Source organism: Monoraphidium neglectum (genome assembly GCF_000611645.1).
Source record: "Monoraphidium neglectum strain SAG 48.87 unplaced genomic scaffold scaffold00254, whole genome shotgun sequence".
NCBI lineage: Eukaryota > Viridiplantae > Chlorophyta > Chlorophyceae > Sphaeropleales > Selenastraceae > Monoraphidium > Monoraphidium neglectum.
The window spans coordinates 1-23,178 of record NW_014013374.1 but is presented as its reverse complement, the minus strand read 5'-3'; the positions used below and the strand labels follow the sequence as shown (position 1 = coordinate 23,178).

The 23,178-nt window shown below is 63.5% G+C and overlaps 5 protein-coding genes across 5 annotated transcripts; 2 read left to right on the top strand and 3 right to left on the bottom strand.

Moving 5' to 3' along the window:
• Positions 1-2,702: 2,702 nt before the first annotated feature.
• Positions 2,703-10,463, bottom strand: MNEG_2293 (primary-amine oxidase; the record flags this gene model as incomplete). The annotated part of the gene is made up of 17 exons (XM_014049232.1): positions 2,703-2,804; positions 3,120-3,239; positions 3,615-3,698; positions 4,365-4,482; positions 4,813-4,895; positions 5,167-5,183; positions 5,411-5,498; positions 5,796-5,864; positions 6,354-6,499; positions 7,084-7,171; positions 7,575-7,670; positions 7,910-7,970; positions 8,378-8,445; positions 8,779-8,868; positions 9,224-9,280; positions 9,573-9,701; positions 10,113-10,463. The coding sequence occupies 17 exons, from the start codon at positions 10,461-10,463 to the stop codon at positions 2,703-2,705; spliced, it is 1,767 nt and encodes a 588-aa protein (XP_013904686.1).
• A 3,142-nt stretch (positions 10,464-13,605) lies between these two features.
• Positions 13,606-14,881, top strand: MNEG_2292 (hypothetical protein; the record flags this gene model as incomplete). Its single annotated transcript, XM_014049231.1, has 2 exons — positions 13,606-14,048; positions 14,287-14,881. 2 exons carry the CDS (start codon positions 13,606-13,608, stop codon positions 14,879-14,881), a joined length of 1,038 nt encoding a protein of 345 aa, XP_013904685.1.
• A 980-nt stretch (positions 14,882-15,861) lies between these two features.
• MNEG_2291 (hypothetical protein) lies at positions 15,862-17,268 on the bottom strand (the record flags this gene model as incomplete). The annotated part of the gene is made up of 5 exons (XM_014049230.1): positions 15,862-16,008; positions 16,322-16,398; positions 16,563-16,647; positions 16,943-17,116; positions 17,263-17,268. The coding sequence occupies 5 exons, from the start codon at positions 17,266-17,268 to the stop codon at positions 15,862-15,864; spliced, it is 489 nt and encodes a 162-aa protein (XP_013904684.1).
• A 408-nt stretch (positions 17,269-17,676) lies between these two features.
• Positions 17,677-20,363, top strand: MNEG_2290 (tumor suppressing subtransferable candidate 1; the record flags this gene model as incomplete). The annotated part of the gene is made up of 7 exons (XM_014049229.1): positions 17,677-17,805; positions 18,038-18,111; positions 18,215-18,463; positions 18,748-18,943; positions 19,243-19,388; positions 19,735-19,932; positions 20,195-20,363. The coding sequence occupies 7 exons, from the start codon at positions 17,677-17,679 to the stop codon at positions 20,361-20,363; spliced, it is 1,161 nt and encodes a 386-aa protein (XP_013904683.1).
• A 736-nt stretch (positions 20,364-21,099) lies between these two features.
• MNEG_2289 (hypothetical protein) lies at positions 21,100-22,919 on the bottom strand (the record flags this gene model as incomplete). The annotated part of the gene is made up of 3 exons (XM_014049228.1): positions 21,100-21,113; positions 21,386-21,788; positions 22,104-22,919. 3 exons carry the CDS (start codon positions 22,917-22,919, stop codon positions 21,100-21,102), a joined length of 1,233 nt encoding a protein of 410 aa, XP_013904682.1.
• Positions 22,920-23,178: the final 259 nt, after the last annotated feature.

Below are 23,178 nucleotides of genomic sequence, written 5' to 3'. Positions count from 1 at the left end.
GTGTGCTCTGCTGTGCCCTCTCGACCCAAGCAGCCGCCACGGTTGCGCACCTGGATGCACACATTGGATAGGCTAAACGGCTTGTTGCACATGTAGTACACGCATGTGCCATGACCAAGTGTCCAATCGGGTGCCCAAGCTGGGATCCCCATCTCTCTCTCTCTCTCGTCTGAATGACATCAGCAGATCTGATTCCGCACAGCAGCAACAGGTGTGTATGTGGTGCAGACTAAGTCTTATGCCCTGTTGTTTGTGACTCTCAACTAAGAAATTCACCATACTGCACAGCGCCAGACATGGCTCCCTCCTTGAACAACAAAGTGGTACTACGTTACAAAAATCAAAAGAACTCCTCCCAAACTCAGCAAGATATATGCATGCTGTACGCAAAGCCTGTATACAACAGCCGTCGCGTTGACTTGAAGTGAGGCGTGGCGCATTAATGGCACACTCGTGTGTGGCAGTGCTTGAACTCCCATGACTCAGCACACCCACTCAGAAGCCAGACCGCCCCACATCATTCGTCTCACCAAGTGGCCGGGCACAATCGTCGAATCAGTCATTGAAAAGCATTAACAGCGTTTCTTGTAGGCCGCAGGCGCCCCGGCCGTGTTGAACGGCCAAACACTGCACTGTTTGGCCTCACGCTGATGTCACAACCGAGCCCAGCCAGCCGGCCGTCCCAGTAAGCAACCCCCTGACCCTTGCAGACCCGAGTACGAATCCGCGCCGCAATGGCGGCGCTGGCGCGTCCCATTTCTGGAGCGCAGCACGTCTTTTACGGCATGCAGAGGATGCTGCTGCTTTGTGTCGGGCGGCGCGGCCAGGGGGCCGCAATTGCGGGGATGGGGCCATAGCCGCACGGGCTGATCTGGCCAAGACAAATGCGAAGCTGCTGGAAACCCGTCTCCCTTGACAGCCCAGTCGTCCAGAACTGGGACCCAGCAGCTCGGCGGAGTGCAGTCAAGCCCGCCCTCGCCCTCTCACACCTGCAGGCGCCCCGCGCCCCGCCGCCACCACACCCTCAGCCGCCCGCCCACCCGGCGTTGCCGCGTCGCCGCCGCCGCCCGCGCGGCGCCGCGCCGCGGGCCGCTCCGTCGGCTGCTGCGGGGCGCGTCACAGCTTGCTGGTCGGGGCGGGCAGGTGGCGCACGCTCCTGCCGTCGTCTTTCGACGGTGGCAAGTCCAGGGCCGGGTTGGCGCGGAAGAAGCCGTGGGGCCGCAGGCTGCAGGGACAGGATGGTCAGGTGAAGATTGGGGGGTGCGGTGGGTGGGGTAGAGGCTGAGGTTGCCGCGCGGCCAGTTTGGCGCAAGGGGAGGAGACGCGCCTGTTTACCCCGCAGCGCGTCATCCAGAGATGCGTGCGGTGCACCGCAGCCGCAAGCTCGGCCACGCCTGCCGCGCGGGGCCGGCGGCCCGATTTGGACCGCGCGATTTCGAAATCACCATGCGACAGCTGCGAGGTCGGCGCCCACCTGAACCCTGTACTGTCGTAGGGCATGATAGGGTAGTCCTCCGGACGCACCTAGTGGATGGGAGCAAACAGGACGAAATCAGAAAATGTTAGGGGTTGAATGCTGGGGCAGGCGCGGGGGCGATGCGCCTCAGGCGCGATTTGATAAGCACGAGAGATGCCGGAACGGCAGCCCAGCGGGAGAGGGAGAGCCCTCCTGGGTGGCTGGCGGCGGCTCCCCCAGCTCTGCGCGCCATAAGGCGCACGACTGCTTTGCGGGCCGCCTTTGATGGGGCCGGGGGCGCTTCCACGCGGGCGGTGGAGTGGAACGGAACTGCCCCCCAGAGGGGGTGCGGCGGGGGCTGTCACACATGAGCAGCGCGAGGGGCGCGGGCAGCGGCGGCGACGTGCAGCAGCAACTCAAATGAGCCGGGCTCACAAAGTGTGTGAATGCAAAGGTGAGCCAGACCACCGGGTCCTGGCCCAACAGGGAGTGGTCCTGGGGGTGGGGGTGGGATGGCAATCAGGGGCAGCGGCAGTGGGGCCGGGCGGCAGGAGTTTTGACCCGGTCAAACCAACCGCGCTCAGAGCCATGACATGAGGCATGCGGCGCAACGCCGTGCATGTCGGCTGCACAAACAGAATCATGTCTGCATGTGTTTGCAAGTACGCACGCATGCACCCGCGCGACGCGTGCATGCCGCGTCCATGCTTGAGCGCCATATTCATGCGTGTGCATGCTTGTGCATATCTGCATGCGTGTTCGCCACGTGTCTCCTGCACAAACCTCCTTGGTCCACTCTGCCAGGCCAGAGTCCTTGTCACTCTGGAACACGTAGTTCCCCGCAGGATAGCTGAGGTATGATTTTGCAGGGGAGAAGGTGGCAAGAGGGGAATGAAGGGTCACGGAAGAGGTGTCCGTGTATTGTTGATTTTGCTTTGGGGCCCGTCAATCGAGGGAGGAAGGGTTGCAGGGTCGTGGGGTTGGTGCGCACAAGATAAGGGCCAAGGAAATGAGAGCGGGGTGGAGGTCTGTCGTGGGCGGGAGGTGATGTCATCGGTAGAGTCGTGTCGCAGGGATGACAGCGAGTCGCAGCGGCAGCTGAACGGCGCCGTGCACGAACAAAACACTGGCAGTGTGGCAACGAGGGACCGCTGTCCAAACGCGGAAATGGGCGGAGGCCCCAGGGGGCAGCGGTTGGGGCCGGCCGCTTAGAACAAAACAAAAACATGGCAAGTGGTGAAAACTCTCACAGCTGGCCGTCCTTGTAGGGCGTGACGTGCAGGGTGGCGGTGGTGAACTTGCCGCGCCGCGCCACCACGCTGTCCTCGGCTGCCAGCAGCACCGGGCCCTGGAGGAGGGGCCAGGGGGGCCGGAAGGCAGGCGGTCAGAGGGTCACGCACGGTGGCTGACTAGCCTTGGGGGGCAGGCCGTTCGAGAGCCGCAGAGGGGCAGCGAGCGAGCGGGGACCTGCGTCGCCGCCCCGATACCACCCCTGCTCATGTTGTTGAGCAGCAGACCTGAACCCAATGCCAGCACCCGAGCTCAAACCCTGGAGCTGACACAGCGGATCCCGAACCTGAGCCTTGGACTCAAACCCTGGAGCTGACTCATTGGATCCCCCCCCTGGCTTTGGACTTTCAGCCCTGGAGCCCGAGCGCCTCACCCCGGGGGTGTATAAATGGTAGGCCACCGGTTTGCGGGTGAAGGGGTGGGGGCGGGCCGGGTTCTTGACGCGCCACACGCGCGCGTCCGCGGCACTGGACTGACGCCGCGCGGCGTGGACCTGTGCCCATGTGCGGGTGGAGTTGGAGGGTGGGCGAGCAGGATCAAAATCAGACTATGAAGGGTGGAGGGTCAGGCATGAGGCTTTGTATGCATCGATCAGCTCCCTGTTGGGATTAACAGCGCACATGCTGGGAGCATGCTGTGGATCAAGAGTTGTGCTATGTTGTCCCCCTTGCCTCTATGCAGGCTTCTGCACGCCAATGCGCCGCGCCGCGCATGCAAGCACTACCACACACTCACGCGCGCGTATGTGTGAGTGTGTGTGTGTGTGTGTGTGTGTGTGTGTGTGTGTGTGTGTGTGTGTGTGCATGCGCGCGCGCGTGCATGTGTGCGCGCTTGCGTGCATGCGTGTGTGTGCGTGTGTGTCACCCACCGTTATGAGGTCTGTCTCAGACTCTGTGAAGGCGTTGCCGGCCGGGTTGGTCAGCGGGTGGCTGGGGTGGCGCACCGCGTTGAGCTGTGGGTCGTGCAATGTGGTGAGCATCCAAGGTTGCAGAGGTGTCCAAGGTTACAAACGCAGCAGGAGGACATCGTGCAGTTATGGGAGATCGCACGGGAGGTGGCAGCCGGATGGGAATCATTGGAAGGTGGACAGGCACGCGCGAGGCGGCGAGTGTGGTGAGCTGCTTGCCCTGGGGCCCTCAGCTGCCCTGGGGGGTGAGGTGCTGAGCTGGCGCAGGCCCATCCACACCCGCCTCCCCTCCCCTCATTCCAGATTACTCTATGCAACGAACCCAGCGCCAAGTTGTGTTGCGCCCAAGCACCCTGCACAAGGCCGAAAAAGCCCCAGCCCGTGTTTCTCAACCCTGCACAAACACAGCTTGCTGACAACCAGGCCCCTGCACAAAACCAACGAGCCACCCATCAAATTGATTGCCGTCGGTCATCTGGAGTGGCTGGCCGCCAGGTGGCTGGCCGGCTCCCCCAAACCCCTCCACCGCACCCCGCCGACTGCGGCCCCGCCCCTGCACAATCCCCGACCACCGCTCAAAAGGGCCCTGCATAAGGCCCAAACAACCCCAGCCCCGCTGCTCTCGACCCTCACACACACACACACACACACACGCGCGTGAGCGCAGAAGCACGCATGCACACACACACACACACACACACACAAGCTCACCTCGCTGACCACCAGCCCCCTGCCGCCGTCCTCGTCGTCGACCGCCATGTCCAGGCGCGCGCTGAAAATGTGCTGGTGGGCGGCTGCGTTGACGCCCTCCGCCACCATGGTGCCATACCTGTGGGGGCGCGGGGGAATCCAGGAGTCTTACATAACTATGTTGGCAGGTGGTGCGGGCACGCACGCAAGCACGCACAAGTACGCACGTGTGCGCGTGCGCACGCACACGCGAATGCACACGCACACACATGCACACAGACGCACACACACACAATGCAGGTGCAGAGGGGCGGCACCATGATCAGGAGAGGGGCGCCTGCTGAGCAGCTGCCCGGGACGCTGGATGGCGGGATGCTCCCAGGCTTGGTGCACAGAAAAGCAGGTGTTTGACATCCGCTTTCCCAACAAACGGCGATTGCCCCCAAAACTTGCTCAACTGTGCACTCACCTTGACTTGTCGCCCTCCCCAGGCATCAGTAGGGAAGTCGAAAGGATGCCCGTCAGCTTGATCTCGTGAGAGATGGTGCCGTCCTGCCGGAGGTCACAGAGACAACAGCATGCGGGGGCAGGCGCAGCGATGCGCGTGGTGGCAGAGATTCACACTGCCACCGGAAGGATCGACTGACCGGAGGACTGGCAGCCTGAGGCGGGCGCACGCCAGCGCTGTGAAGAGACGTGCCGTGGCCTGGACGAACCGAACCTCCGAGCCCTCACGCATCATCGCTGGGGGCCTCGCTGACCCCAAGATCACGAGATCCCAAGCTCCCGAGGTTGCAAGATCACAACGCTCTACATGACTCACCTGATGCAGGTACCAGTCTGCAGAGAGGACACAACCAGGCCCGGGCAAGACAGCCCCAAAAATGGCAAGTGAAGGAAGGGCAGAAGCGGGGCGGGATCAGACAGGGAGGGTGCCACGCTGCAGCAAAGGGAGGGAGCATCCCGGCCTGCGGTACAAGCCCACACATAATGGGCAAGGTGAGAGCAGGAGCAGGATGCGAACGCAGTGCCGGTCAAACGATGGTCAACTGTGCCCAAACGCTCACAGAAGCAGTACTCGTAGTTGACCGCGGTCATGATGAACGAGATCACGAGACGCCTGGCGCGGCGGTCCTCGGAGTAACCAGTGCGGTACTGCGACGGGTGAAGGGGGAGAGGGACGGTTGCGATAAGGAACGGGAGATGGGCGACGGAATTGCGTGCAGCGACCGCGCTATTGACGCAGCCGCCGGCAGACATGCGACAATTTGGTGGCAGATGGTAACTCAAATCCGTTGCTGTGGCGCAGTCAAACTGCCTGGCATAAGACATCTCAGCCGGCCGCCCTCAAATTGGTGGGTCACCCAGGATCCTTGAAGCAGCTCTATCCCAGATATGTCACGGTGACGTTGCGATGACGTCACAATGACATCACGGTGTGTCATTGCTCACGTCCACGTGCTTCCAGAGCAGCCCTGCGTCCTCCTCGTGCAGGCAGACGGCGCTGGGGATCACCACCGGCTGGGAGGGGCGGGTGGAATGGGCAAGGTGATTACATGGGATGCCGAGTTTAGGGGACGCTGTAGTTGGACACGCCGTGGTTGGGGCGGTGAAATCCGCCCAAAACCCAAATCCCAAAGGAGGGATGTGGAGCAGCAGAGCGACAAAAGAAGGGGGACAGCCTCTGCGAGGCGCTCCGTTTGCAACGTGAGCGTGCACGGCGTTGCCGGCGTGCCACCCCGTTTTCAGGCCCCGCAGCAAATCGTTGTGCCCACGTCACGTCCATTCAAGGGGTGGTTGGAAAGGGCACCCTGTTGTTTTGCCGCCCACCCTTTCTCCGCCGGGCACCGCCTGGCCGATCCAGTGTTACGCCCCTCGACCCCATGCCGTCCATCAGGCACAAAACACAAACTCAACATCCTCATCACGCAAGTCGGCTCCGGGAGACATGCCGCGTCACCAGTATCACCCCAGATCCCCATGCAGCACCGTGGCGCCCCGCCCGCGCACCTCCCCCTGGGCGTTGTTGACCACGGCGTCAAAGTACTGGACCACCCCCAGGCAGTCGCACCCCAGCTTCAGGCTGTTGGCCGCGAAGCCCAGGCCGTAGTCGCCGGCGTCGAACGCGCACTTGCGGTTGTAAGGCGACGACGGGTCTGTCAAGGTTTTGTGGGCGGTCGGGTCGGGGTGGGATGATGATAGTTGTGGGTTTGGGGGCAGTGTTGGTGGGGTGCGTCAAATATGCTATGCAGGGCGGATGTGAGGCACCATGGCGTCACTACTGGGCTGTCAGTAAGCTTCGGGGCAAGTGGGGCGGCGGAGGGGGGGTTGACGGCGGGTCTGTGGGGGTGTGGTTGGGAGAACCCGTTGATTTGGTGCTGGTTGGTGCGGGTGAGTGGTATGTCGTCCTTGAAGAGGGGGGGAAGGGCCGTGGCTCCCCGTAATGAAGCGAAGCGGCAAAGTTGCAGCTTTGGGTACTGCGTTCTCCCTTCTCAGCACATGCTTCTCAGCACATCTTGGCAACCCCATGTTGCCCATATTCGAATTTGAACTCAACCCATTCTTGGTTTTGCGGTGATCCAGTGCAGGCACCTACATCATGAACTGGCAGCAGCTGCCCAATTCCCCTGTCCAGAGTCCGCCCTCCCATCAGCCCTGCCTCCGTCCCCCGTGACGCGACAAGCCCCGCGCAGTCCCCACCCGGACCGGCCCGCCCATTTGATGCAAAGCCCGCGCGCACCTGCGTAGGGCACGGCCATCTCCACGATCGAGGCGCGGAATACGACGGGGCGCCGGCGGCCGCCCTCCTGGGGATCTGTGTAGCCCACCTGGGGGGTGTGAGGATTGAGGGGCGGGGCGGAGGACGAACATAGGCGGCGTTTGCAGGTGGCGGAGGACAAGCGGGGTCGGATGGGCGTCCAGGTGGGGGAGGGAGGCGCTGGATGTTGTGGGTGGGGTTGGGGGGAGGGCAAGAGGAAGGGGGCGAGGACGGGAGTGGTGGTGAGAGGCAGAGCGTCTGCTTCGCGCGACACAGCGAGCAGGGCTGACCGGCGAGGAGCTGCGCGGCGGGCCCCCGTCGAGAGGCGCAAGCGATGCAGCGCCTGCCACCATCCTGGCCCAAGCGGCTCCATCGCAGCCTCGATCTCAGTCCAGGCCTCAACCCAGATCTCAGATCAGATCTCAGATCAGATATCTCAGATTGCACCCAGACAGCCTCAAGCCACGGCTCACGTCATATAGGACGAGGCCCTCCCTGCCGTTGAATCCTAGCCGCAGGTCCCACTGCTGCCACTCCACCCTCCAGCCATCCACCTTGAAGCTGGGGCCCTGCCGTTGTCGGCGGTTGGGATGGGCGGTTGGGGTGCGGCGGCTGCGCAGGACAGGGGGGTGCCGGCGTCGCATGAACCCACAAAAAAATCGCCTTGCCAGGCAGGACAAATCATCGAAGCCCCGCCACTGGTGAGTGGAACGATCGCTTGCCGACCGGCTGCCAGGCAAAAGCGACGCGGCGAGCTGCTGCGGGGAGGGTCTGAGTGCAGCCGCTCTGTGACGGCTTGGTGACCCACCTCTGGTTGCACCACATACAGCGGTTTGGGGGCCTCCCTGAAGGGCTGCTCCACCAAATCCCTGGGAGTGGAACAGACACAGTTGCGAGCACGAGAAACAAAATCATTGCGGCTGTAGAGATACGCGGGCTTGGCTTGCGGTCGCTGATAACTGCGCAGCATGAGGGAGCCCTGTGAATGCGACCAGGTGACTGCAGGGGGGGAGGGCATCCCGCTGTCGACAGAGGCAGGCAGTCGCGCGTAGAAAATGCAGCCGGGACGAGGGTACCAGAGGGGACAGTCTGTGGTGATGCACATGCCAACGCTGCGGGCTGGCAAGCGGGCAGAAGCTCCCTGCTGCCCCCCTTGACTCAGCCTCGCGCCCACCACCTTGCGCCCGCCCGCGCGGCGGCGGGCGCGCCCGCGCCCGCCGCCCCGCGCCCGCCGCCCCAGCCACACACGCAAGAAAACAACCTCAGCGCCCCTCACCGGTGGTAGTTGCCGCCTGCTGTGGGGATGTTTTTCGGGGCCTCGGGGTACGCCTCAATATCCACCACCTTGGATTTTTGAGGAGGCGACCACGGAAGTCAAACGGTGCACATGGGGGTGTGAGCAGGGGAGTGCACGAGGTTGGCAAGGGGCGGGGGGCGAGGAGGGGAGCGAGTGCGCGGTGCTGTCGGGGGCGCTCGTGCGAATAAGCAGAATGGTAGATGGAGGCGGCGAGGTCTGGGTTCTCGAGCCTCTGCTGTTCCAAGTTTTGCTCCAGGGGCGATCATCGGATGTATGCTGACCACCTACTGACCCCCTCTCACTCTGCATGCTGCCAACCAAACATCTTGGACTAGTCGTCCCAGATCATCCAGATCACCCAGATCACCCAGATCGCCCACCTGCCCCGTATTGAGGTCCACCACCGGCACCACGTCCAGGGGGCGCGCGTACTCATTGTCATCGGGGCCGAGCTTCAGGTAGGTGAAGACCTGAGATCAAGGGATTGGGGCGGTTTCGGACAATTCTGGGCAGTTTTGGACGGTTTCAGGTTTCAGGCGGTTTTGGACGGTTTCAGGCGGTTTCGATGCAGGCTGGACACATTCTTGTAGGCGACAAGCTGCAGTGTCCGGGATTGGTTTAAGAGCAGTCCTGGTGGTTTGGTGTGATCGTGATTGCAATTGAGTAGCTGTGTTCGATACGCATTTGCGCCTGCTGTGGCATCTAGCCTTCAGGCCAACCGGCACTGGTGGAGGGACCGGTTGGTGAGAGGCGCCGCCGGCCTGGGAAGGGGAATGCACCACACCCCCTCGCTCACAGGGTACCACCCGCCCTCCCGGCCCCCACCTGCATCATGCGCCCCTTCCACTTCCCAGCGTGGATGGCCCAGGGGTCGCAGGCCACCTGGGGCCGCGAGTGAGGAGGAATTGGTACGGTCGGTGGAAAAGCCGAGATCGTCTAGACACAAGGGCGAGCGTCGTTTGAGCCGGCTTTTGGGCAGGCTGGTTGCCATCGACCGGCGGAACGCAGCCGTCAGGGCACTGGCGGCCCCACAACCTCCCATCCCAGTTCCGCAGCCAATGCTGCTGCTTTTTGCAAATGGACGTCCGCACACACACGCCCCGCCACATACACACTCCAGTTCAAAATACATTCAATTTCTTTTCATATATATAATCAAAATCACGCGCGTCACCTGGTCCATGCTGACGCCGCGCTCTGCCAGCACTGCCTGCACCCTGGGGCTGGCGCGCGCGATGCGCTCCGCCTCAAGGCAGTCGTCCGGGGTGGCCAGGGGCTGCCCGCCCATGTCATTGCCGTCGATCTGTGAGGAGGGTGGCGTTGCAAATGGGAATCAGAGCTGTTTATGAAAGGGTGGAGGAAAGCTGGCCGTTTGTGGCAGCTGGAGAGCGGGCGTCGGCTGGGGAGGCTTGGGGGTGGTGTGAGGATGTGTCGAGGAGTGGATCAGGGGAAACGAGTCAGCCGCTCGGCCGAGGCCCCGCCCGCCGTCGATCCGTAACACATGTCATGATCGTGGCTCCGCGCCCGCGTGCCGACGCATCCGCCGGTTGCGCATGTGCAAAACGCTCAGGGGCAGCTGCTGGGCCGCCATGGTCATCCAGTGTCTGCAAGGGTTACTATCAGCCGGCCTCCCCTTCAGGCTGCCGCTTGCACACAGCCAAGGCCCCCACTCCCATGCATGCAGCCCACTCCCATGCATGCGGCCTGCGCTCACCGCAACCCATGAGACGACCGCCGCCGCGGCCGCGCCGGCAGCATGGAAGTGTGACAGGTCAATTGTCGCCTCAATCACCCCAAATATCGGCGGCGTCTGGAGTATGCAGAACGCGCGCCGCGGCGGCCGCGGGCCGCGGCCGTTGGTGAAACGCAGCAGGTCGGCCTTTGGGGGCTCCTGCAGGGTGATTGTGTTGAACCGCAGCGGCGGGAGGCGCGGCGCGGCGGCGGCCGCGTGCGCTCGGCAGGCGGCTGCGGCGGCGGCGACCTCCGGGGACGACAATGGATCCAGCGGGTGCGGCGGCGCGGCTGCCGTCCGCCCGGCGCATTGTTGGAGGGACGCGACGTCCATGGCAGCTGCAGCAGCGGCTAGATGCTGGCGAGGGCTTTGTTGGCGTGCAGACAGAAGCGCCGGGTGGCGTGCAGGGCAGCAGGAAGCGTTGAACTGTGCCGCACGTGGGTGGCGACTTGACTGCTCGCGCTGCTATGCACGCCAATTTTTCCGTCGACTTGAGCTGTTGCACATGCTCCCCACAAGGGCTGTCGTGCGGGAAATAGTCCCGCTGCAGCAAGATCGCGGGGAGAACACGCACAACGGAACGATGCAAATTGATGGATCGGATCAGAAGACTAGACTGCGACCTACGCTCGCCTCCAACATGGTCACCGGCCAGGTGACGCGGGTTCCTGCGGCGCCGAATGACTCGTCGTCATGTCACATGATCGGCGGCGTTCGAGCACAAGCCATCTGCGAGCAGCTTGCTCAACGACAGGGTTGTTGTTGAGATATGTGTGCGCTGCAGATGTGTGTATCGCACACTCAGCGTCGCAATGCAGCTCCAACAGTATCCACCCCATGGGGGGACGACGGAGCCTGCACAGACAGCGGGGGCTGTGCCGATAGGGGCTGTGCCGTCAGCAGCCCCACGACCCCACCAGAATTGACAATTTTGGTTAAAAATCAAATTACAGCAGCAGCTTCACCTTCCCCATACGCACAAGCAGAGAGGCAGATTCTGCCAGAATCCTTGTCAACTCCTTTCACCCTCCTGAACGCTTGGCCCACTCCTCCTGAATGCTTGGCGATTGCTGCAAGGGTGGTTATACCGGGCTTGTATGCGCCGGGCGCAACACCGCGGCACAAGGTGGAACAGAACGCGGCTGTTTCCCGGCCCCACGCCCCGGGAGGGGGGGGGGCGCTGGCCAGGGACCGGCAGGCGCGCGCCGGAGCACGCCCAGCACGATGCAGCGACTGAAGAGCAGTCACCTCGCACATGACAAGCCGTAGCAGCCTGAAGCTACTGTTCTGCTTAGATTTACACGTATCTAAGCCAAGACACACGCGCCCAGGTCCCCAAACAGGGTAATGGTCGAGCTCGACCGGGCACTGTACCCCGGATAAAGGGACGCGAATCCTCGATCAACCCTGTCCGTTTGTTGCGCTGCAGCCTTGCTCTGAAGGACGCTGAGCGCTCAGGGGTGCTTCATCGCTGCCAGGCAAGGTCACCGACTGTGTCGGCGCGGCGCTGGCTCCTGCACGCCTCCGCCCCTGAAGCCATGGCCCGTATACCACTAGTTTGGTTGGCATGTGTCTGCAATGTCCTTCATTGGCTGCTCTTTGCTGCAGGTGGCCTCCAGCAGCAGCATCCCGTCCAATCAGCCCCTGTGGCTGATTCGCTCACGCCTCTGCTCCCTCTCCCTGGCCCTGCAGGCAGTGCAGCAGGGCGCGATGGCGACCGCCGTCGAGCAGGTGGTTGCTAAACTCGAGCAGGAGATCATAGAAGTGGAGCAGAATATTGCTACAAAGAAGGCTGGGGTCAAGGATGTGAAGGACCTTGTGGAGCGAGAGCTCGTGGAGCAGGAGCTGTCAGTACTTGAGCAGCACCTGACAGTCTTATCGCAGGAGAGGCTGCTCGTATTGCAGCAGCAGCAGCAGCAGCAGCAGCAGCAGCAGCAGCAGCAGCAGCAGCAGCATCCAGGTGTGGCTGTTTTGCGCACACATGCAGGGCAGTGACACTAGCACATGACATGCCACTAAGCCTGTCATGGAACTATTCATGACCCACCTGCGAGACGCACTTTGTTTTCAACCATGTGAAAAGCGCATATCTCTGCAGCACCAGCTGCAAGGGTCAAACCAGGCGTGCAGCGCCTCATACCTTGCAGCAATTGCCACTGTATGGGGCTTGCTCGGCCGGTCGCACGTGCTCAACACGAGCCTTGCTTATCGATGGGAACTTGCGACGCGCACAAGTGTGTCTGCCTTGTGCATTGATGCCTCTGCTGACAAGCTTTGGTGCTGCTGATGCCCCGCCCGTTCTACACAGGGGGCAAGCGGACGCTCTATGAAGCGTTTGCTGCACCCCTGCCGCAAGCCGAACTCTGCCAGCCCACCGGCAGTACACCGAGCAGCTACAAGCAGAGCGACCCAGCTCCAGCAGAAGTGCTGACCTGGGACCACACAGATGCCACGGACCAAGAATCGATGCCGCTGAGCTGCAGCCTGGCCATCTACCAGGACGCAGCCAACCGCAGCCGCCGCTGGTGAGCTGTCTTGTATGTACTTGTGCCCACTGAGCGTTCACAGAGTGGCCCCTTGCTTGGCATCACAATATCCACCATGATGCGGGCTGCTCGCTCGGTGAGGTCTGCACAGCAACGTGCCGTCGTGGTCCTGAAATTGCACTTGAACTGACGCCTGCCGCTTACGCATGCTGCTGCCCTGTGGGTGGTTGCAGGTTGCCTGTCTATTTCGGCGACCTCGGGGAGCTGCACTCCGAGGGAGAAGCAGCATCCGCGCTCTTTTGCTATGTGACGCGGCCGCTGCAACGGGTGGCGCGGGAGGTGCAAGGCAGCCAGCAGGCGTGCTGGCGACTGCTGGAGCAAAGCACCATCAGACAGCGGGCTGTCAGGTTCTTTGCCACCGGCACTGCAGCAACAGAGCTTCCACAGGGCATTCACCAGGTGCGCACTGTCGTGTGTAGGCCTGCTGCTGCTGTAAGATGAGGGCCTGCAGCCCAGTACATCTCCAGCCTCGTCACGCCGCGTGATTCTGTGCTCACAAGCCAGGGCTTATGAGCATATATGCGGTCAGGGCATCGTATTTCGTGCCACCACACATTCACACATGCTTCTTTTTGCCGCAGCCTCAAGGCCGCACCTCCGCTGCAGCACAGGCGGGGCCAGACGTGATAGCACAGGCGGAGCCGGCCGCTGCAGCACAGGCGGGGGCAGACGCAATAGCACAGGCGGAGCCGGCTGCGGCAGCACAGGCAGCCCAGGCCGCAGCAGAACAAGCGGCGCCGGCCGCCACAGCGCAGGCGACGCAAGCCAGTGCCAAGCGTGCCCGACAGGAGAGCAAGGCATACTTTGCAGACACCAGCCTACAGGGCTCAGGCTCTGAGTCTGGTGCGGCGCGCGAGAAGACGAGTTTTGTTTTGACGGTGCCAGAAGAGGAACAGGATCGGGTGCGCTGCGTCTGTGTCGGCGAGGTGATGCGGCCCGGCGTGCTGCTGCCCGACGGCGACGCGACAGCTCCCCCAGACCTGGTGGCGGCCTGGCGGGACAGCCACCACCCCCTGCACGCGGCGGCGCGCGCCGTGGTGTCCCGAGTGTTCCGCAACATGCAGCTGTGGAGGATGCGCTACGGGTTCATTAGCTGCTGGTTTGCCACCTGGCTGGTGTGCTGCCCGGCAGACGGCAAGCACAGGGGCAGCCTGTACGTCAGCCCAGCCTACAAGGCGGACGACACCCGCCCCAGCGTGCTGGCGGCGCTCGCGTGGCTGCAGCTGCAGGCCCTGTACGCGGACCCCGCTGCAGTGTCTGTAGTTGTCCCGCAGCAGCAGCAGCCCGGCCCCAGGGACGGCGGCAGCGGCGCTGACGAGGAGGGCGCGGATGATGAGTCGGAGCGCTCGAAACCAGACGACAAGCCAGTCAGGTATGGTTGTGCTTTGTGTGTGCGCATGGGCATGCCGTGACCTGAGCTTGCCAAGGCAGATTTTCCGGGCTAATCTAGGTGCGTGGGACATCCGGCTGTTGTTGTTCGTGGTGGTTGGCGGCCCCTACAGCACCTGTACATGTGGTCGCTCATACTCGTCAAAGGAATGAGCCTGTGCATTCTGCTTTAGTGCCACAACCTTGACCAGTTCCAAAACTGCGATCAACCCTACTCGCAGTCGTGGCGGCGGCAGCAACCTCAGAAGCCAGCAAGGGCCGCCCCAACAGCAAACCCCCAGCACCGGTCCCCAATTCCATCGCAAGATTTGCACCGGCAGCGCCGGTGACGTTGTGGCGGGGTTATACCGCGGCACCCCTGCCGTCATCAAGCTGCTGGGGCCGGACAGAGATGGGCTGGAGGCGTTTGACCGCGAGGCGTGGAGCTACTCTTTGCTGCAAGAGGAGCAGGGGGAGGTGGTGCCCCAGCTGCTTGGCACCGGCTGGTACCCGATGGCTGGCGTGCACTACCTGGCGGTGCGCCGCATCGAGGGCAGCCCCCTGTCGGACCTGCCCACCATCCCGCCAGAAGTAGCAGCCGCCGCGGTGAGCGCCCTGAGGCGCGTCCACCGCGCCGGCGGCCCCGGCTTCCTGCACGGCGATGTCCGGCTGCACAACGTAATGCTCGAGGAGGCAGCAGCAAGCGGCGGCGCGGACCCCAGGTGCTTTGTCATCGACTTTGGGCGGGCCAGCGAGGACGGCAGCAGGGCGGAGCAGATGCAGGAAATTAGAGAACTCCAGGTGCTGCTGGCGCGCCGCTCTGCTCCCTCCGGCTGACAGCCGAGGCAGGTGCCAGGGGCTGCGGGCTGCCCGTGGCAGCGACAGAGGAGTCAGCGGCGCACCGGGTGGTGCCTAATGCCGGTCTCAGGGGGTGCTGAAGTCGTTTCAGTCAGTCACACCGGGACTGCAGTCTGTTACCGGGTGATTTGATTGGATATGCGGGGCTCCCGCTGACCCCCACCAGCTGGGGTTTGGTCGGGGCCGCCCCTGGGCCAGGTGGGTTTGAACTGGGCTGAGCTGGCATCCCCCTAATGTCACCACTGCGAGCAGCAAGATCGGTGTGAGGTTTGTTCTGACTTTGAATTTATCTGAAATTTAGATGTATTTGCTGCACAAGTGTTTGTAACACATCATGTGTCGCGATGCAGCTCCAACAGTGCTCACCCCTTGAGGTGTGCAATTGTGGTGGCGACGTAGCTGGGTCAGCTGGGCCGGTGGGGGCTGGCCTGCCAGCAACCTCGCAGCACTGCCACAACACCCGAGCTGAAAGCCAAATTATGACAGCAGCTTGACGAGGCCCACCCGCACACGCAGAGCGGCAGAGTCCGCCTGAATCCTGAACGATCATCCTGAAGCGCAGTCGTCAGTCGTCGCACTGCGTCCGTTCACGCGTCGGGCCCCGCACCGCGGCACAGACGGGCAAGCAGCGCAGGGGGCACCTGGCCGCCAACACCACGCGAGGGGGCTGGCCCCTGGGTAAGGCACCCCAGCGGGCCGCCCCAGGACTGGAGGAGCACCTGAAAATCACCAATGAGCACCTCGCGCGTCACCTCTCGCGCGACAAGCCGGAGCAGCCTGAAAACACATATTTTGATTGCTGCCAGACTGCAGCCTTCATCCGCAACTCACTAGCTGCAAGTCTGCGAACAGGCCTGCCGCCCAGCTTTGCAGCACCAGTCGATAAACCCTCCCCCTTCCCCATGCCTGCGCTCTGCTCGCGGACGCTCAGGCGGGACATCTCATTATTACAGCCAGCTCTACTTCCCTTTGTGCAGCTCGAATTTCGACTCCAACCCCATGACGCTGACGCTCTCCCCCAGCTTCTCGTCAAAATCGGCCCAGTCTTCCCGCAGGTCAACCTGGTCAAACTTCTGACCGCCGCCGCCAACCGCCGCCCACTCCTCCTGGGTTGAGAGGGTTGACGAGTAGTTTGTACAGGGCTTGCGACACACCGTCAAGGTCGGCACCATGAGAGTCTATCATAGACAAGGTATGGCATGATCCATGTGACTAGCAATTGCCCTCTATTCTGCAGAGCCGCAGCAGTGTTGCAAAGCCAGAACCGCAGCAAAAGTGCCATGCACACGCGCAGGCACGGCCACATTACAGGCATGACCGCAACCACAGCCAGTGATGAGAGCACCTGCCTCAGCCACAGCTGTGCACAACCGTCATGTGCAGCTGTTCATACGCACCTAACCAGCAAATACCCCTCACCTCTGGATGGTACGCCACCGGCTCTAGGCCACGGCACTCGAAGGCGATGACAGGCACCCACTTGCCGTTGTCCTCCTCTGCAGTTGCGACGCGGCCGCCGGTGTCACGATGGCGGCGCACGCATGCCACTGAGCAGAAGCTCGCATGAAAACAGGGTGCTGCAATACTTGCCGTGCCATTTGGCGCGCCCCTGCTGCTATGAAGCACCTGCACACATGTCACCGAACAGCCGTTTACTCACCCGTGATATCTCGGGTGACGCCCTTTATCTCCAATACGTTTAGGTAGGCCTCGTGCTTTGATGCCTTGTCAAACTTCATCACAAACTGAGGATGTTTTTTTTGTTAGGGCGGTGCGTGCCAGCCAGAGTCACACGGCGTGCCCAGCAGCGTCGACGATGCCCCGCAGCAGGTGCAGCAGTTGTTCCAGGGTGCGCTGCCATGCAGGACACGTGACAAGTTGGGCGGCTGCCGCTGCACAGAGGCCAAGCTGACCTGCCTCCGAAGGCGGTCGAGCCACTCAAGCCTGCCGCACTGCACACACAAGTGCAACGCAGTCACAGGCGCCTTCAATTCCGGAGTGGTCCCCGCCTTTCAGGCTGCTGCTCTCAAATCTGCTCACGTTCGCGGTGCCCTTGCTGCCGCTGAGCTCGTGCGTGTCGTTGGCCGTCACGTACACCCCGTCCCGCTGCTCGCTGCCGGCGCTCTCCTTCACATCGATGCAGTAGTGCGCGCTCTTCTGGAGCGACAGCGTCCGCACATTCTCCAGCTCTGCCTTGACGTGAAGCACAAACGTCTGCGGACGCGTGATGCGGGCCGGGAACGGTGCGGTGGCTGATGCTGCGCGGCGAGCGCGCTGTGGCATTGGCATCGCCGCCTTGGATGGGTTGCGGGCCCGCACATGAAAGGGACAGCCACATGTCATTGATCAATAGCACTTACAGGCATATTATCAGCTGCTGCTAAGACGAGTGGATGCTCGGCAAGCGAGATCACAGATCAACCTATGCAATCCTCGAGTGACAGGCAGATTTGATGTGTTTCAGAAAGTATATTAAGGCCCATTGACTCTTTCAATATAACTTACACGACCGTACGATACTCTGGTCAATCAGCAGCAGCACGATTGGCACGCACACGACCGATGCAGCTCCGATCCTGAAACTAGCATCGATCAGAAGAGAGCGTTGTCATCGTGTAGGTGGTGCTCAGCGGCGCTGCATAGCAGGCTGCATGTGCGGTGCGCCTGGCGCAGAGGTTGCACCGTGACAGCACTCCAGCGAAGACGGCCATCAGCTTGCGTCAGCCAGCAGCACAGCAGCATCAGGGGGCGGCTGTCAGCGGCGCGCAGCGGCCATGGCGGGCCCCAACCCCCAGGTGCAATACACCATGCAGCTGCACAGCCGCGCGCTGGTCCCCGTGACCGGGCAGCGCAGCAAGTCGCAGTGGCTGGTTGGCAGCACGGCGCTACGTGAAGAGAACGAGGTGAGCTCATAGGCATGCGTCGGCGCTCCCACGCGATCGTCGCATGGTAGCGCTGCATGCAGCGGGATCAGGGTTGATTAATTGGCGAAACCCCAGGCCCGAGGCGCCGCGGCAGCGCGCCACAGGTGCAGCAGTTGCCAACGCATCAATCCCTGCACGCTGCGTCACCCAAACTCAACCCCAAGCCTCACAATCGCACACCTCACAAACGCTGCATGCAACTCGGCCAAAGGTGCGGCTGCTGGAGTACGACTCAGACCAGGAGGTCCTCCGCAGCGCCGCCGCGTGGCTGCACCCCGACGAAGTGTGGGACGTCGCCCCCTGCCCCCTCGCCACCGAGCGGCTGGTGACCGTGCACAGCAAAGGTGCAGCGGCCGCCGCCCGCCGCCCACCGCTCGCCGCCCTGAAGCGCCGCGCCGCGCAGCGCCTCGTCCCGCGCCGCGGCGGGCACCCAGCCTGGGAAGAAGCGCCCGCGCGCCGCCGCGGACGCGGCCGCCTGCTGTGGTGGCCTGCCCGACATTGTAACGCGCGCTCCCGCCCGTGCACCACCCCTGGCGCGCGCAGCCGGCAAGTATGGCGCGACGCTGTGGCAGGCGGAGCCGGGCAGCCATCAGCTGCGGGAGCTGGCTGGCATGGAGCACACAGGCGTTGTGCGGAGGTGCGCGGGTTTCTGTCTCATCAACGGCCACCAGCGCGGGCCGCCGGAAGGGCTGCGCCTGCCTGGGCGGCTGGCGTGGTTGCGGGCCGGGTCGCGGGCGGCCGCCCGCGGCGGGGACAGAGGACCCCTGCGCTATGCCATACCTTGCTCAATCGGCCAATCTCGGCGTGGCCCCGGCTGTCAGCCCCGCTGCCTAGTTTGCAGCTCCCACGCACCGGACAGGTGCATGGTACATGTTTAAATACATGGTGAGCGCAAAATGCACCCGCGGCGCCCACGCGCAGGGCCCTTTGGAACCGCCTGGCGCCAGACATGCTGATAACTTTGGAGGAGGGCGCCCTCCGAAAGTGGCAGATGGGCGCCGCCGACGCGCAGTGCGTCGCCTCGGGTCCGCCGGGCGACGGGCGGCAGCTGTGGGGCGGCGCGGTGCACCCCAAGAACGCGGGACTTGCGGCGGCGGTGGCGGGCAGCAGCGTGCAGGTGCGCGGGCAGGGCCGCGGCGCTGTGGCGCGGCTCCAGCTCTGGGCGTGAGGGCGAGGGGGCAGGCGGCAGTGCACCATCTTGCCTTCGCGACTTGGCGGTGTTCTTGTGCATATCAGCAACTCACTATCAGGGGCTGTGAGGTCATTCATGCCTCATATGCACGTGGCGATTGCAGCCACCGGGCGCTCCACCAGGCACCCAGCGTGTTCACGACCGCTCGCCCCCTTGCTGCCTCTCGCCCTCAGCTCCATGGTGTGTTCATTCTATGTCATGTCAATCCCTTGCGCAACCCCCAGATCTGGGACATCCAGAATTGCTGCAAGGTGGGGGAGGTGCCCGGCGCCCACAGGCTGCCGGCGCGCGACGTCGACTGGGCGCCGCACAACGAGCACCGCCTGGTGACGTGCGGCGACGACTGCAGGCTGCGGTTCTGGGACACACGGTGGGCTGGGTTTCAGGGAGGGGGCGGCGGCCGTGGGAGGCGACGTTGCGCCGCAGCGTGCGGGCTGGCTAGCCCACTGAATACGGCCAGGTGCATGCGGTGTTTTTTCCACGGATTTTCGGAGGCGCTTGGCTGCCGCGTATGTGAGCAGGGTTGGTTTTGGCGCCCAGTCCAGGCTACGGCAGTGTGACGGCAACCCCTTGATGTTTTATTACCTTGCAGGCAGCAGCAGCCTATCCCCACTCCTGGGCCGAAACCCGAACCCAACAACCACCACCTCTTATCTATTTGCTTCCCACACCGGCCGAACACCAATCATATGAAAGCAACGCCCTTCCATCCGCAGGGCCCTGGGCCGCGCCGAGCCCCTGCTGGAGCTCAGCGGCCACAGCCACTGGGCCTGGGCCGCCCGTTTCTCCCCCTTCCACGACCAGCTTCTCGCCAGCTCCTCCAGCGACTGCACGGTCAGCCTGTGGTACACGCCCGTCCTCGCGCGGCAGCGGGACGCGCCGGGGGAGACGGGCGCGCGCGTGGTCCCGTCGAGGTGCGAGTCTGGCCGCCGCCGGCTGCACAGGGTTTCCGCTTCATTGATGTCCAGGGGGGGCTGAAGCGGGGGCCGGAACGGGTCAGACTGGAATGTCCTAGGTTCCGCCTGCCTTGTGGCGCGCCTTCCCCCCCAAAGGCGCCCGACGCGTGTCCGCCGGCTCCTCGAAGCCGCGGCCCGCCGCCCGCCTTTGGACATGACTCCCCACTTTCACGTTGTGCCTGGGCCTTGATGCGGACACCTCCCTCGTCCGCCACAACAGGGGGGACGCGGACGGCCGTGTTGTCACTTGGGATGAGGAGCACGAGGATAGTGTATACGGCCTGGCTTGGAGCGCGGCAGACCCCTGGGTTCTGGCCAGCATGTCTTATGACGGCCGGATTGTGGTGAATCACGTGCCCAAGAACCTCAAGTACAAGATCCTGGTCTGAGATTTGGGACGATCTGAGGTATGCGGCGATTTGAGATCTTGGGCGGTCTGAGGTCCGCGGTCTAGGCGGGCGTTGGGCACCTGGGTAGAAAGATTGTGGCCCCTAAGATGTTTTGGCTGGGCTCATTGGTGCTTTCTCCTGTGCGCGCGATCAGGCGTGATGATTTTTCGTACTAGGTAGTTCAGTCAACATGTTGTCAGTAGCACGTGTACTGCACAACAGATGTCACAGGTTTCGGCAACAACACGCGGCACTTACGCACCAATGTATTGTTTCTGGCCAGAGACAGCTGTTTCTGGGTGTCACCTGTTTGCTGCATAGCTGCGCCCAGGAGCGCAAGAGAGTAACCCGCACTCGCAGGTCCCCAGGGGCCGGTTCAGCGCCTGCGCCGCTCAACGTAGTGATGGCTGGACGCAGCTGGCTGCGGCACGCCCACTCCGTGTTTGCTTGTGGTCAGACTCCCTTGTTGTTGGGCCTCTGACGTCCCAGACACCCAAAGCTGCAGACACTCTCGCCATTCCCCGACGGAATCCCTCCCACACCGCCGCCAAAGATGCCACACGGGTCCAGCTGGGAAGACTGGCGCTGCATCCCAAGCACTCCCCAGCATCTTCATCTTGGATGTTCATAATGTTTGATTCTCTTGCTGCTGTCCGTATGCCTGACGCCCCCCGCTTTGGACCGCGCTGGCTGCTGCGGCGCCAGCGTCTACTGTCGTCAAGGACCCCTTGGTGATTTAGCCCGGGCGCACTGGCTGACAGAAAGGAAGGAAAGCCGCTGGCACCACGACATCAGTCCTGACACTCTGATTGCTGTTGAACAGGCTGCAACGTATGGTGTGATGGCCGCTGCGCATCCCCCACCGCACATCCTCTGCTGTTGAGACCACTGCGCACCACAAACACGACAGGTGGAACGGTTGCTTACTCATCATCATTCCGCCCCTCCTTCCGGACCAAAGAGGAGCCGCCGTCGCGCCGAGGGCCGCGGCTCCCCGACGATGGGGCCTCGCTCTGACGCACCAGAGCGCTGCTGCTGCCCCGACACAACAGCGCGCTTCCTCTCGTATTTATTGGGCCTTTCCGGCTGCGCCGCCGGCCTCTGCCCCGTCGGCTGCGGGGCGCCCCCCAGCTTTAGCCCCAGCCGCGCCGCCTCCCGCGCCAGCACCCGCAGCTGGACCTCGTTTATGACCGTCACTGACTCCCCAGGCGCCCCCATGCGGCCCGCGCGGCCGGCGCGGTGCGCGTAGGTCTTCCAGGTCCGAGGGGCGTCGAGTTGGATGACGAGGTGCACCCCAGGCAGGTCGAGCCCGAGGGCGCCCACGTCAGACAGCAGCAGCAGCTTCCGCTCGGGTCCCAGCGCGGCGAAGCCCGCGACCGCCTGCTGTCGCTGCTGGCCCGTGAGATCTCCGTGCAGCGCCGAGACCTGTTTGTTTGTAATGCGATGCGATGGAATTTTGTCGTTGATGTGACATAAGCCGGGGCGCGAGCATGCCGTGTGGGGGGCGCGACGCGGCGGAGCGGCGTCGGCGCTCGTTGCGCGCCGAAAGCTTCCGCCGCGCCGCCCGAGGCTGCCGGCGGCCGCTATGCGAGAGGCGGTGCGCGTTCCATGATTGCGAAAGTTCCTCCATATGCAATCAGGTCGGTGTCTTGCTTGATCCACTGCCTGTACTAATGTGGGACTTATGACCACAGCCAGCAGTCCATAGTACCCAGTCTGCAGGTTTGCAGGCAGACCCACCTGCCAAGAGCTCTCCTCCCCGGCCTCCATCATGCCGATGCGCAGCCGCCGCGCCGCGTCCGCGACCTTGCCCGGGGTCTCGAAAAAAGCCAGCACCCGCCACCCCGCGCCGCGCTTCGACGCCAGCAGCCGCTGCAGCGCGTGCACGCGCGCGCCGGGCGCGGTGTCGGGCGTCTGCCTTGGGACGAGGTAGTATGTGTGCTTGAGGTTCGGCGGAAGTGCCGTCTCCGGCGCCGACGCCGTTTCCGGAGCCGGCGCCGGCTCCGTTGCCGGCGCGGCTTCCGGCGAGGGCGCCGTTTCCGGCGACGGCGGCCCTTGGTCTGCCGCTCCCGGCTCCTGCGCCGTCGCGGCCGGCGCCGCCGCAGCCACAGGCCGGGCCTCCTGCGCCGGGACGAGCCCCGGCGCCGGCGGCGGGCCGGGGGCGCGCACCAACCTGATGTCTTGAGTCGACCACTTTGCAAACGCCTTGACCGTCGCAGGCTGCAGGGTGGCGCCCACCAGCACCAGCTGGTAGGGCAGCGGCCGCGGCTCGGCAGCGCGCGCGAATTCGCCCTTGGCGCGTCGCTGCGGCGCGGCGTCCTGCCCCTCTTCGCTGTGCTGCTCCTGCTGCTGCTGAGGCTCTATCTCCTGCTGCTGCTGCTCCTGCTGCTGCTGCTGCTGCTGCTGCTGCTCCTGCTGCTGCTGCCGCTGCTCCCGCTGGAGCTGCCACGTGCGCAGCAGCTCCTGGGCGTCCATCGATTCCACAAGCCTCGACCGCTGGTGCCTGGGCGCCTGCGCCACCGACAGACGCGCCAGCAGTGCCTGGGTATCCTCCATATCCCACAGCGTGTCCGCCTGGCAGACGGAAAGCGGGGAGCGGGCAGGTGAAGCGGCGGCGCGCAGGGGAAGCGCAGACATGCGGGCGGGCGGCGCAGCTGAGCGGTGTGCACCGGCCCGAGCGAGTGGATGGCCAATCCATCCACTTAAGCTGTGCAATAAGTGGACCCAGAGCTCATGTCCACCCCCGCCCTCTCTCTCTCTCTCTCTCTCTCTCTCACACACACACACACACACACACACACACACACACACACAC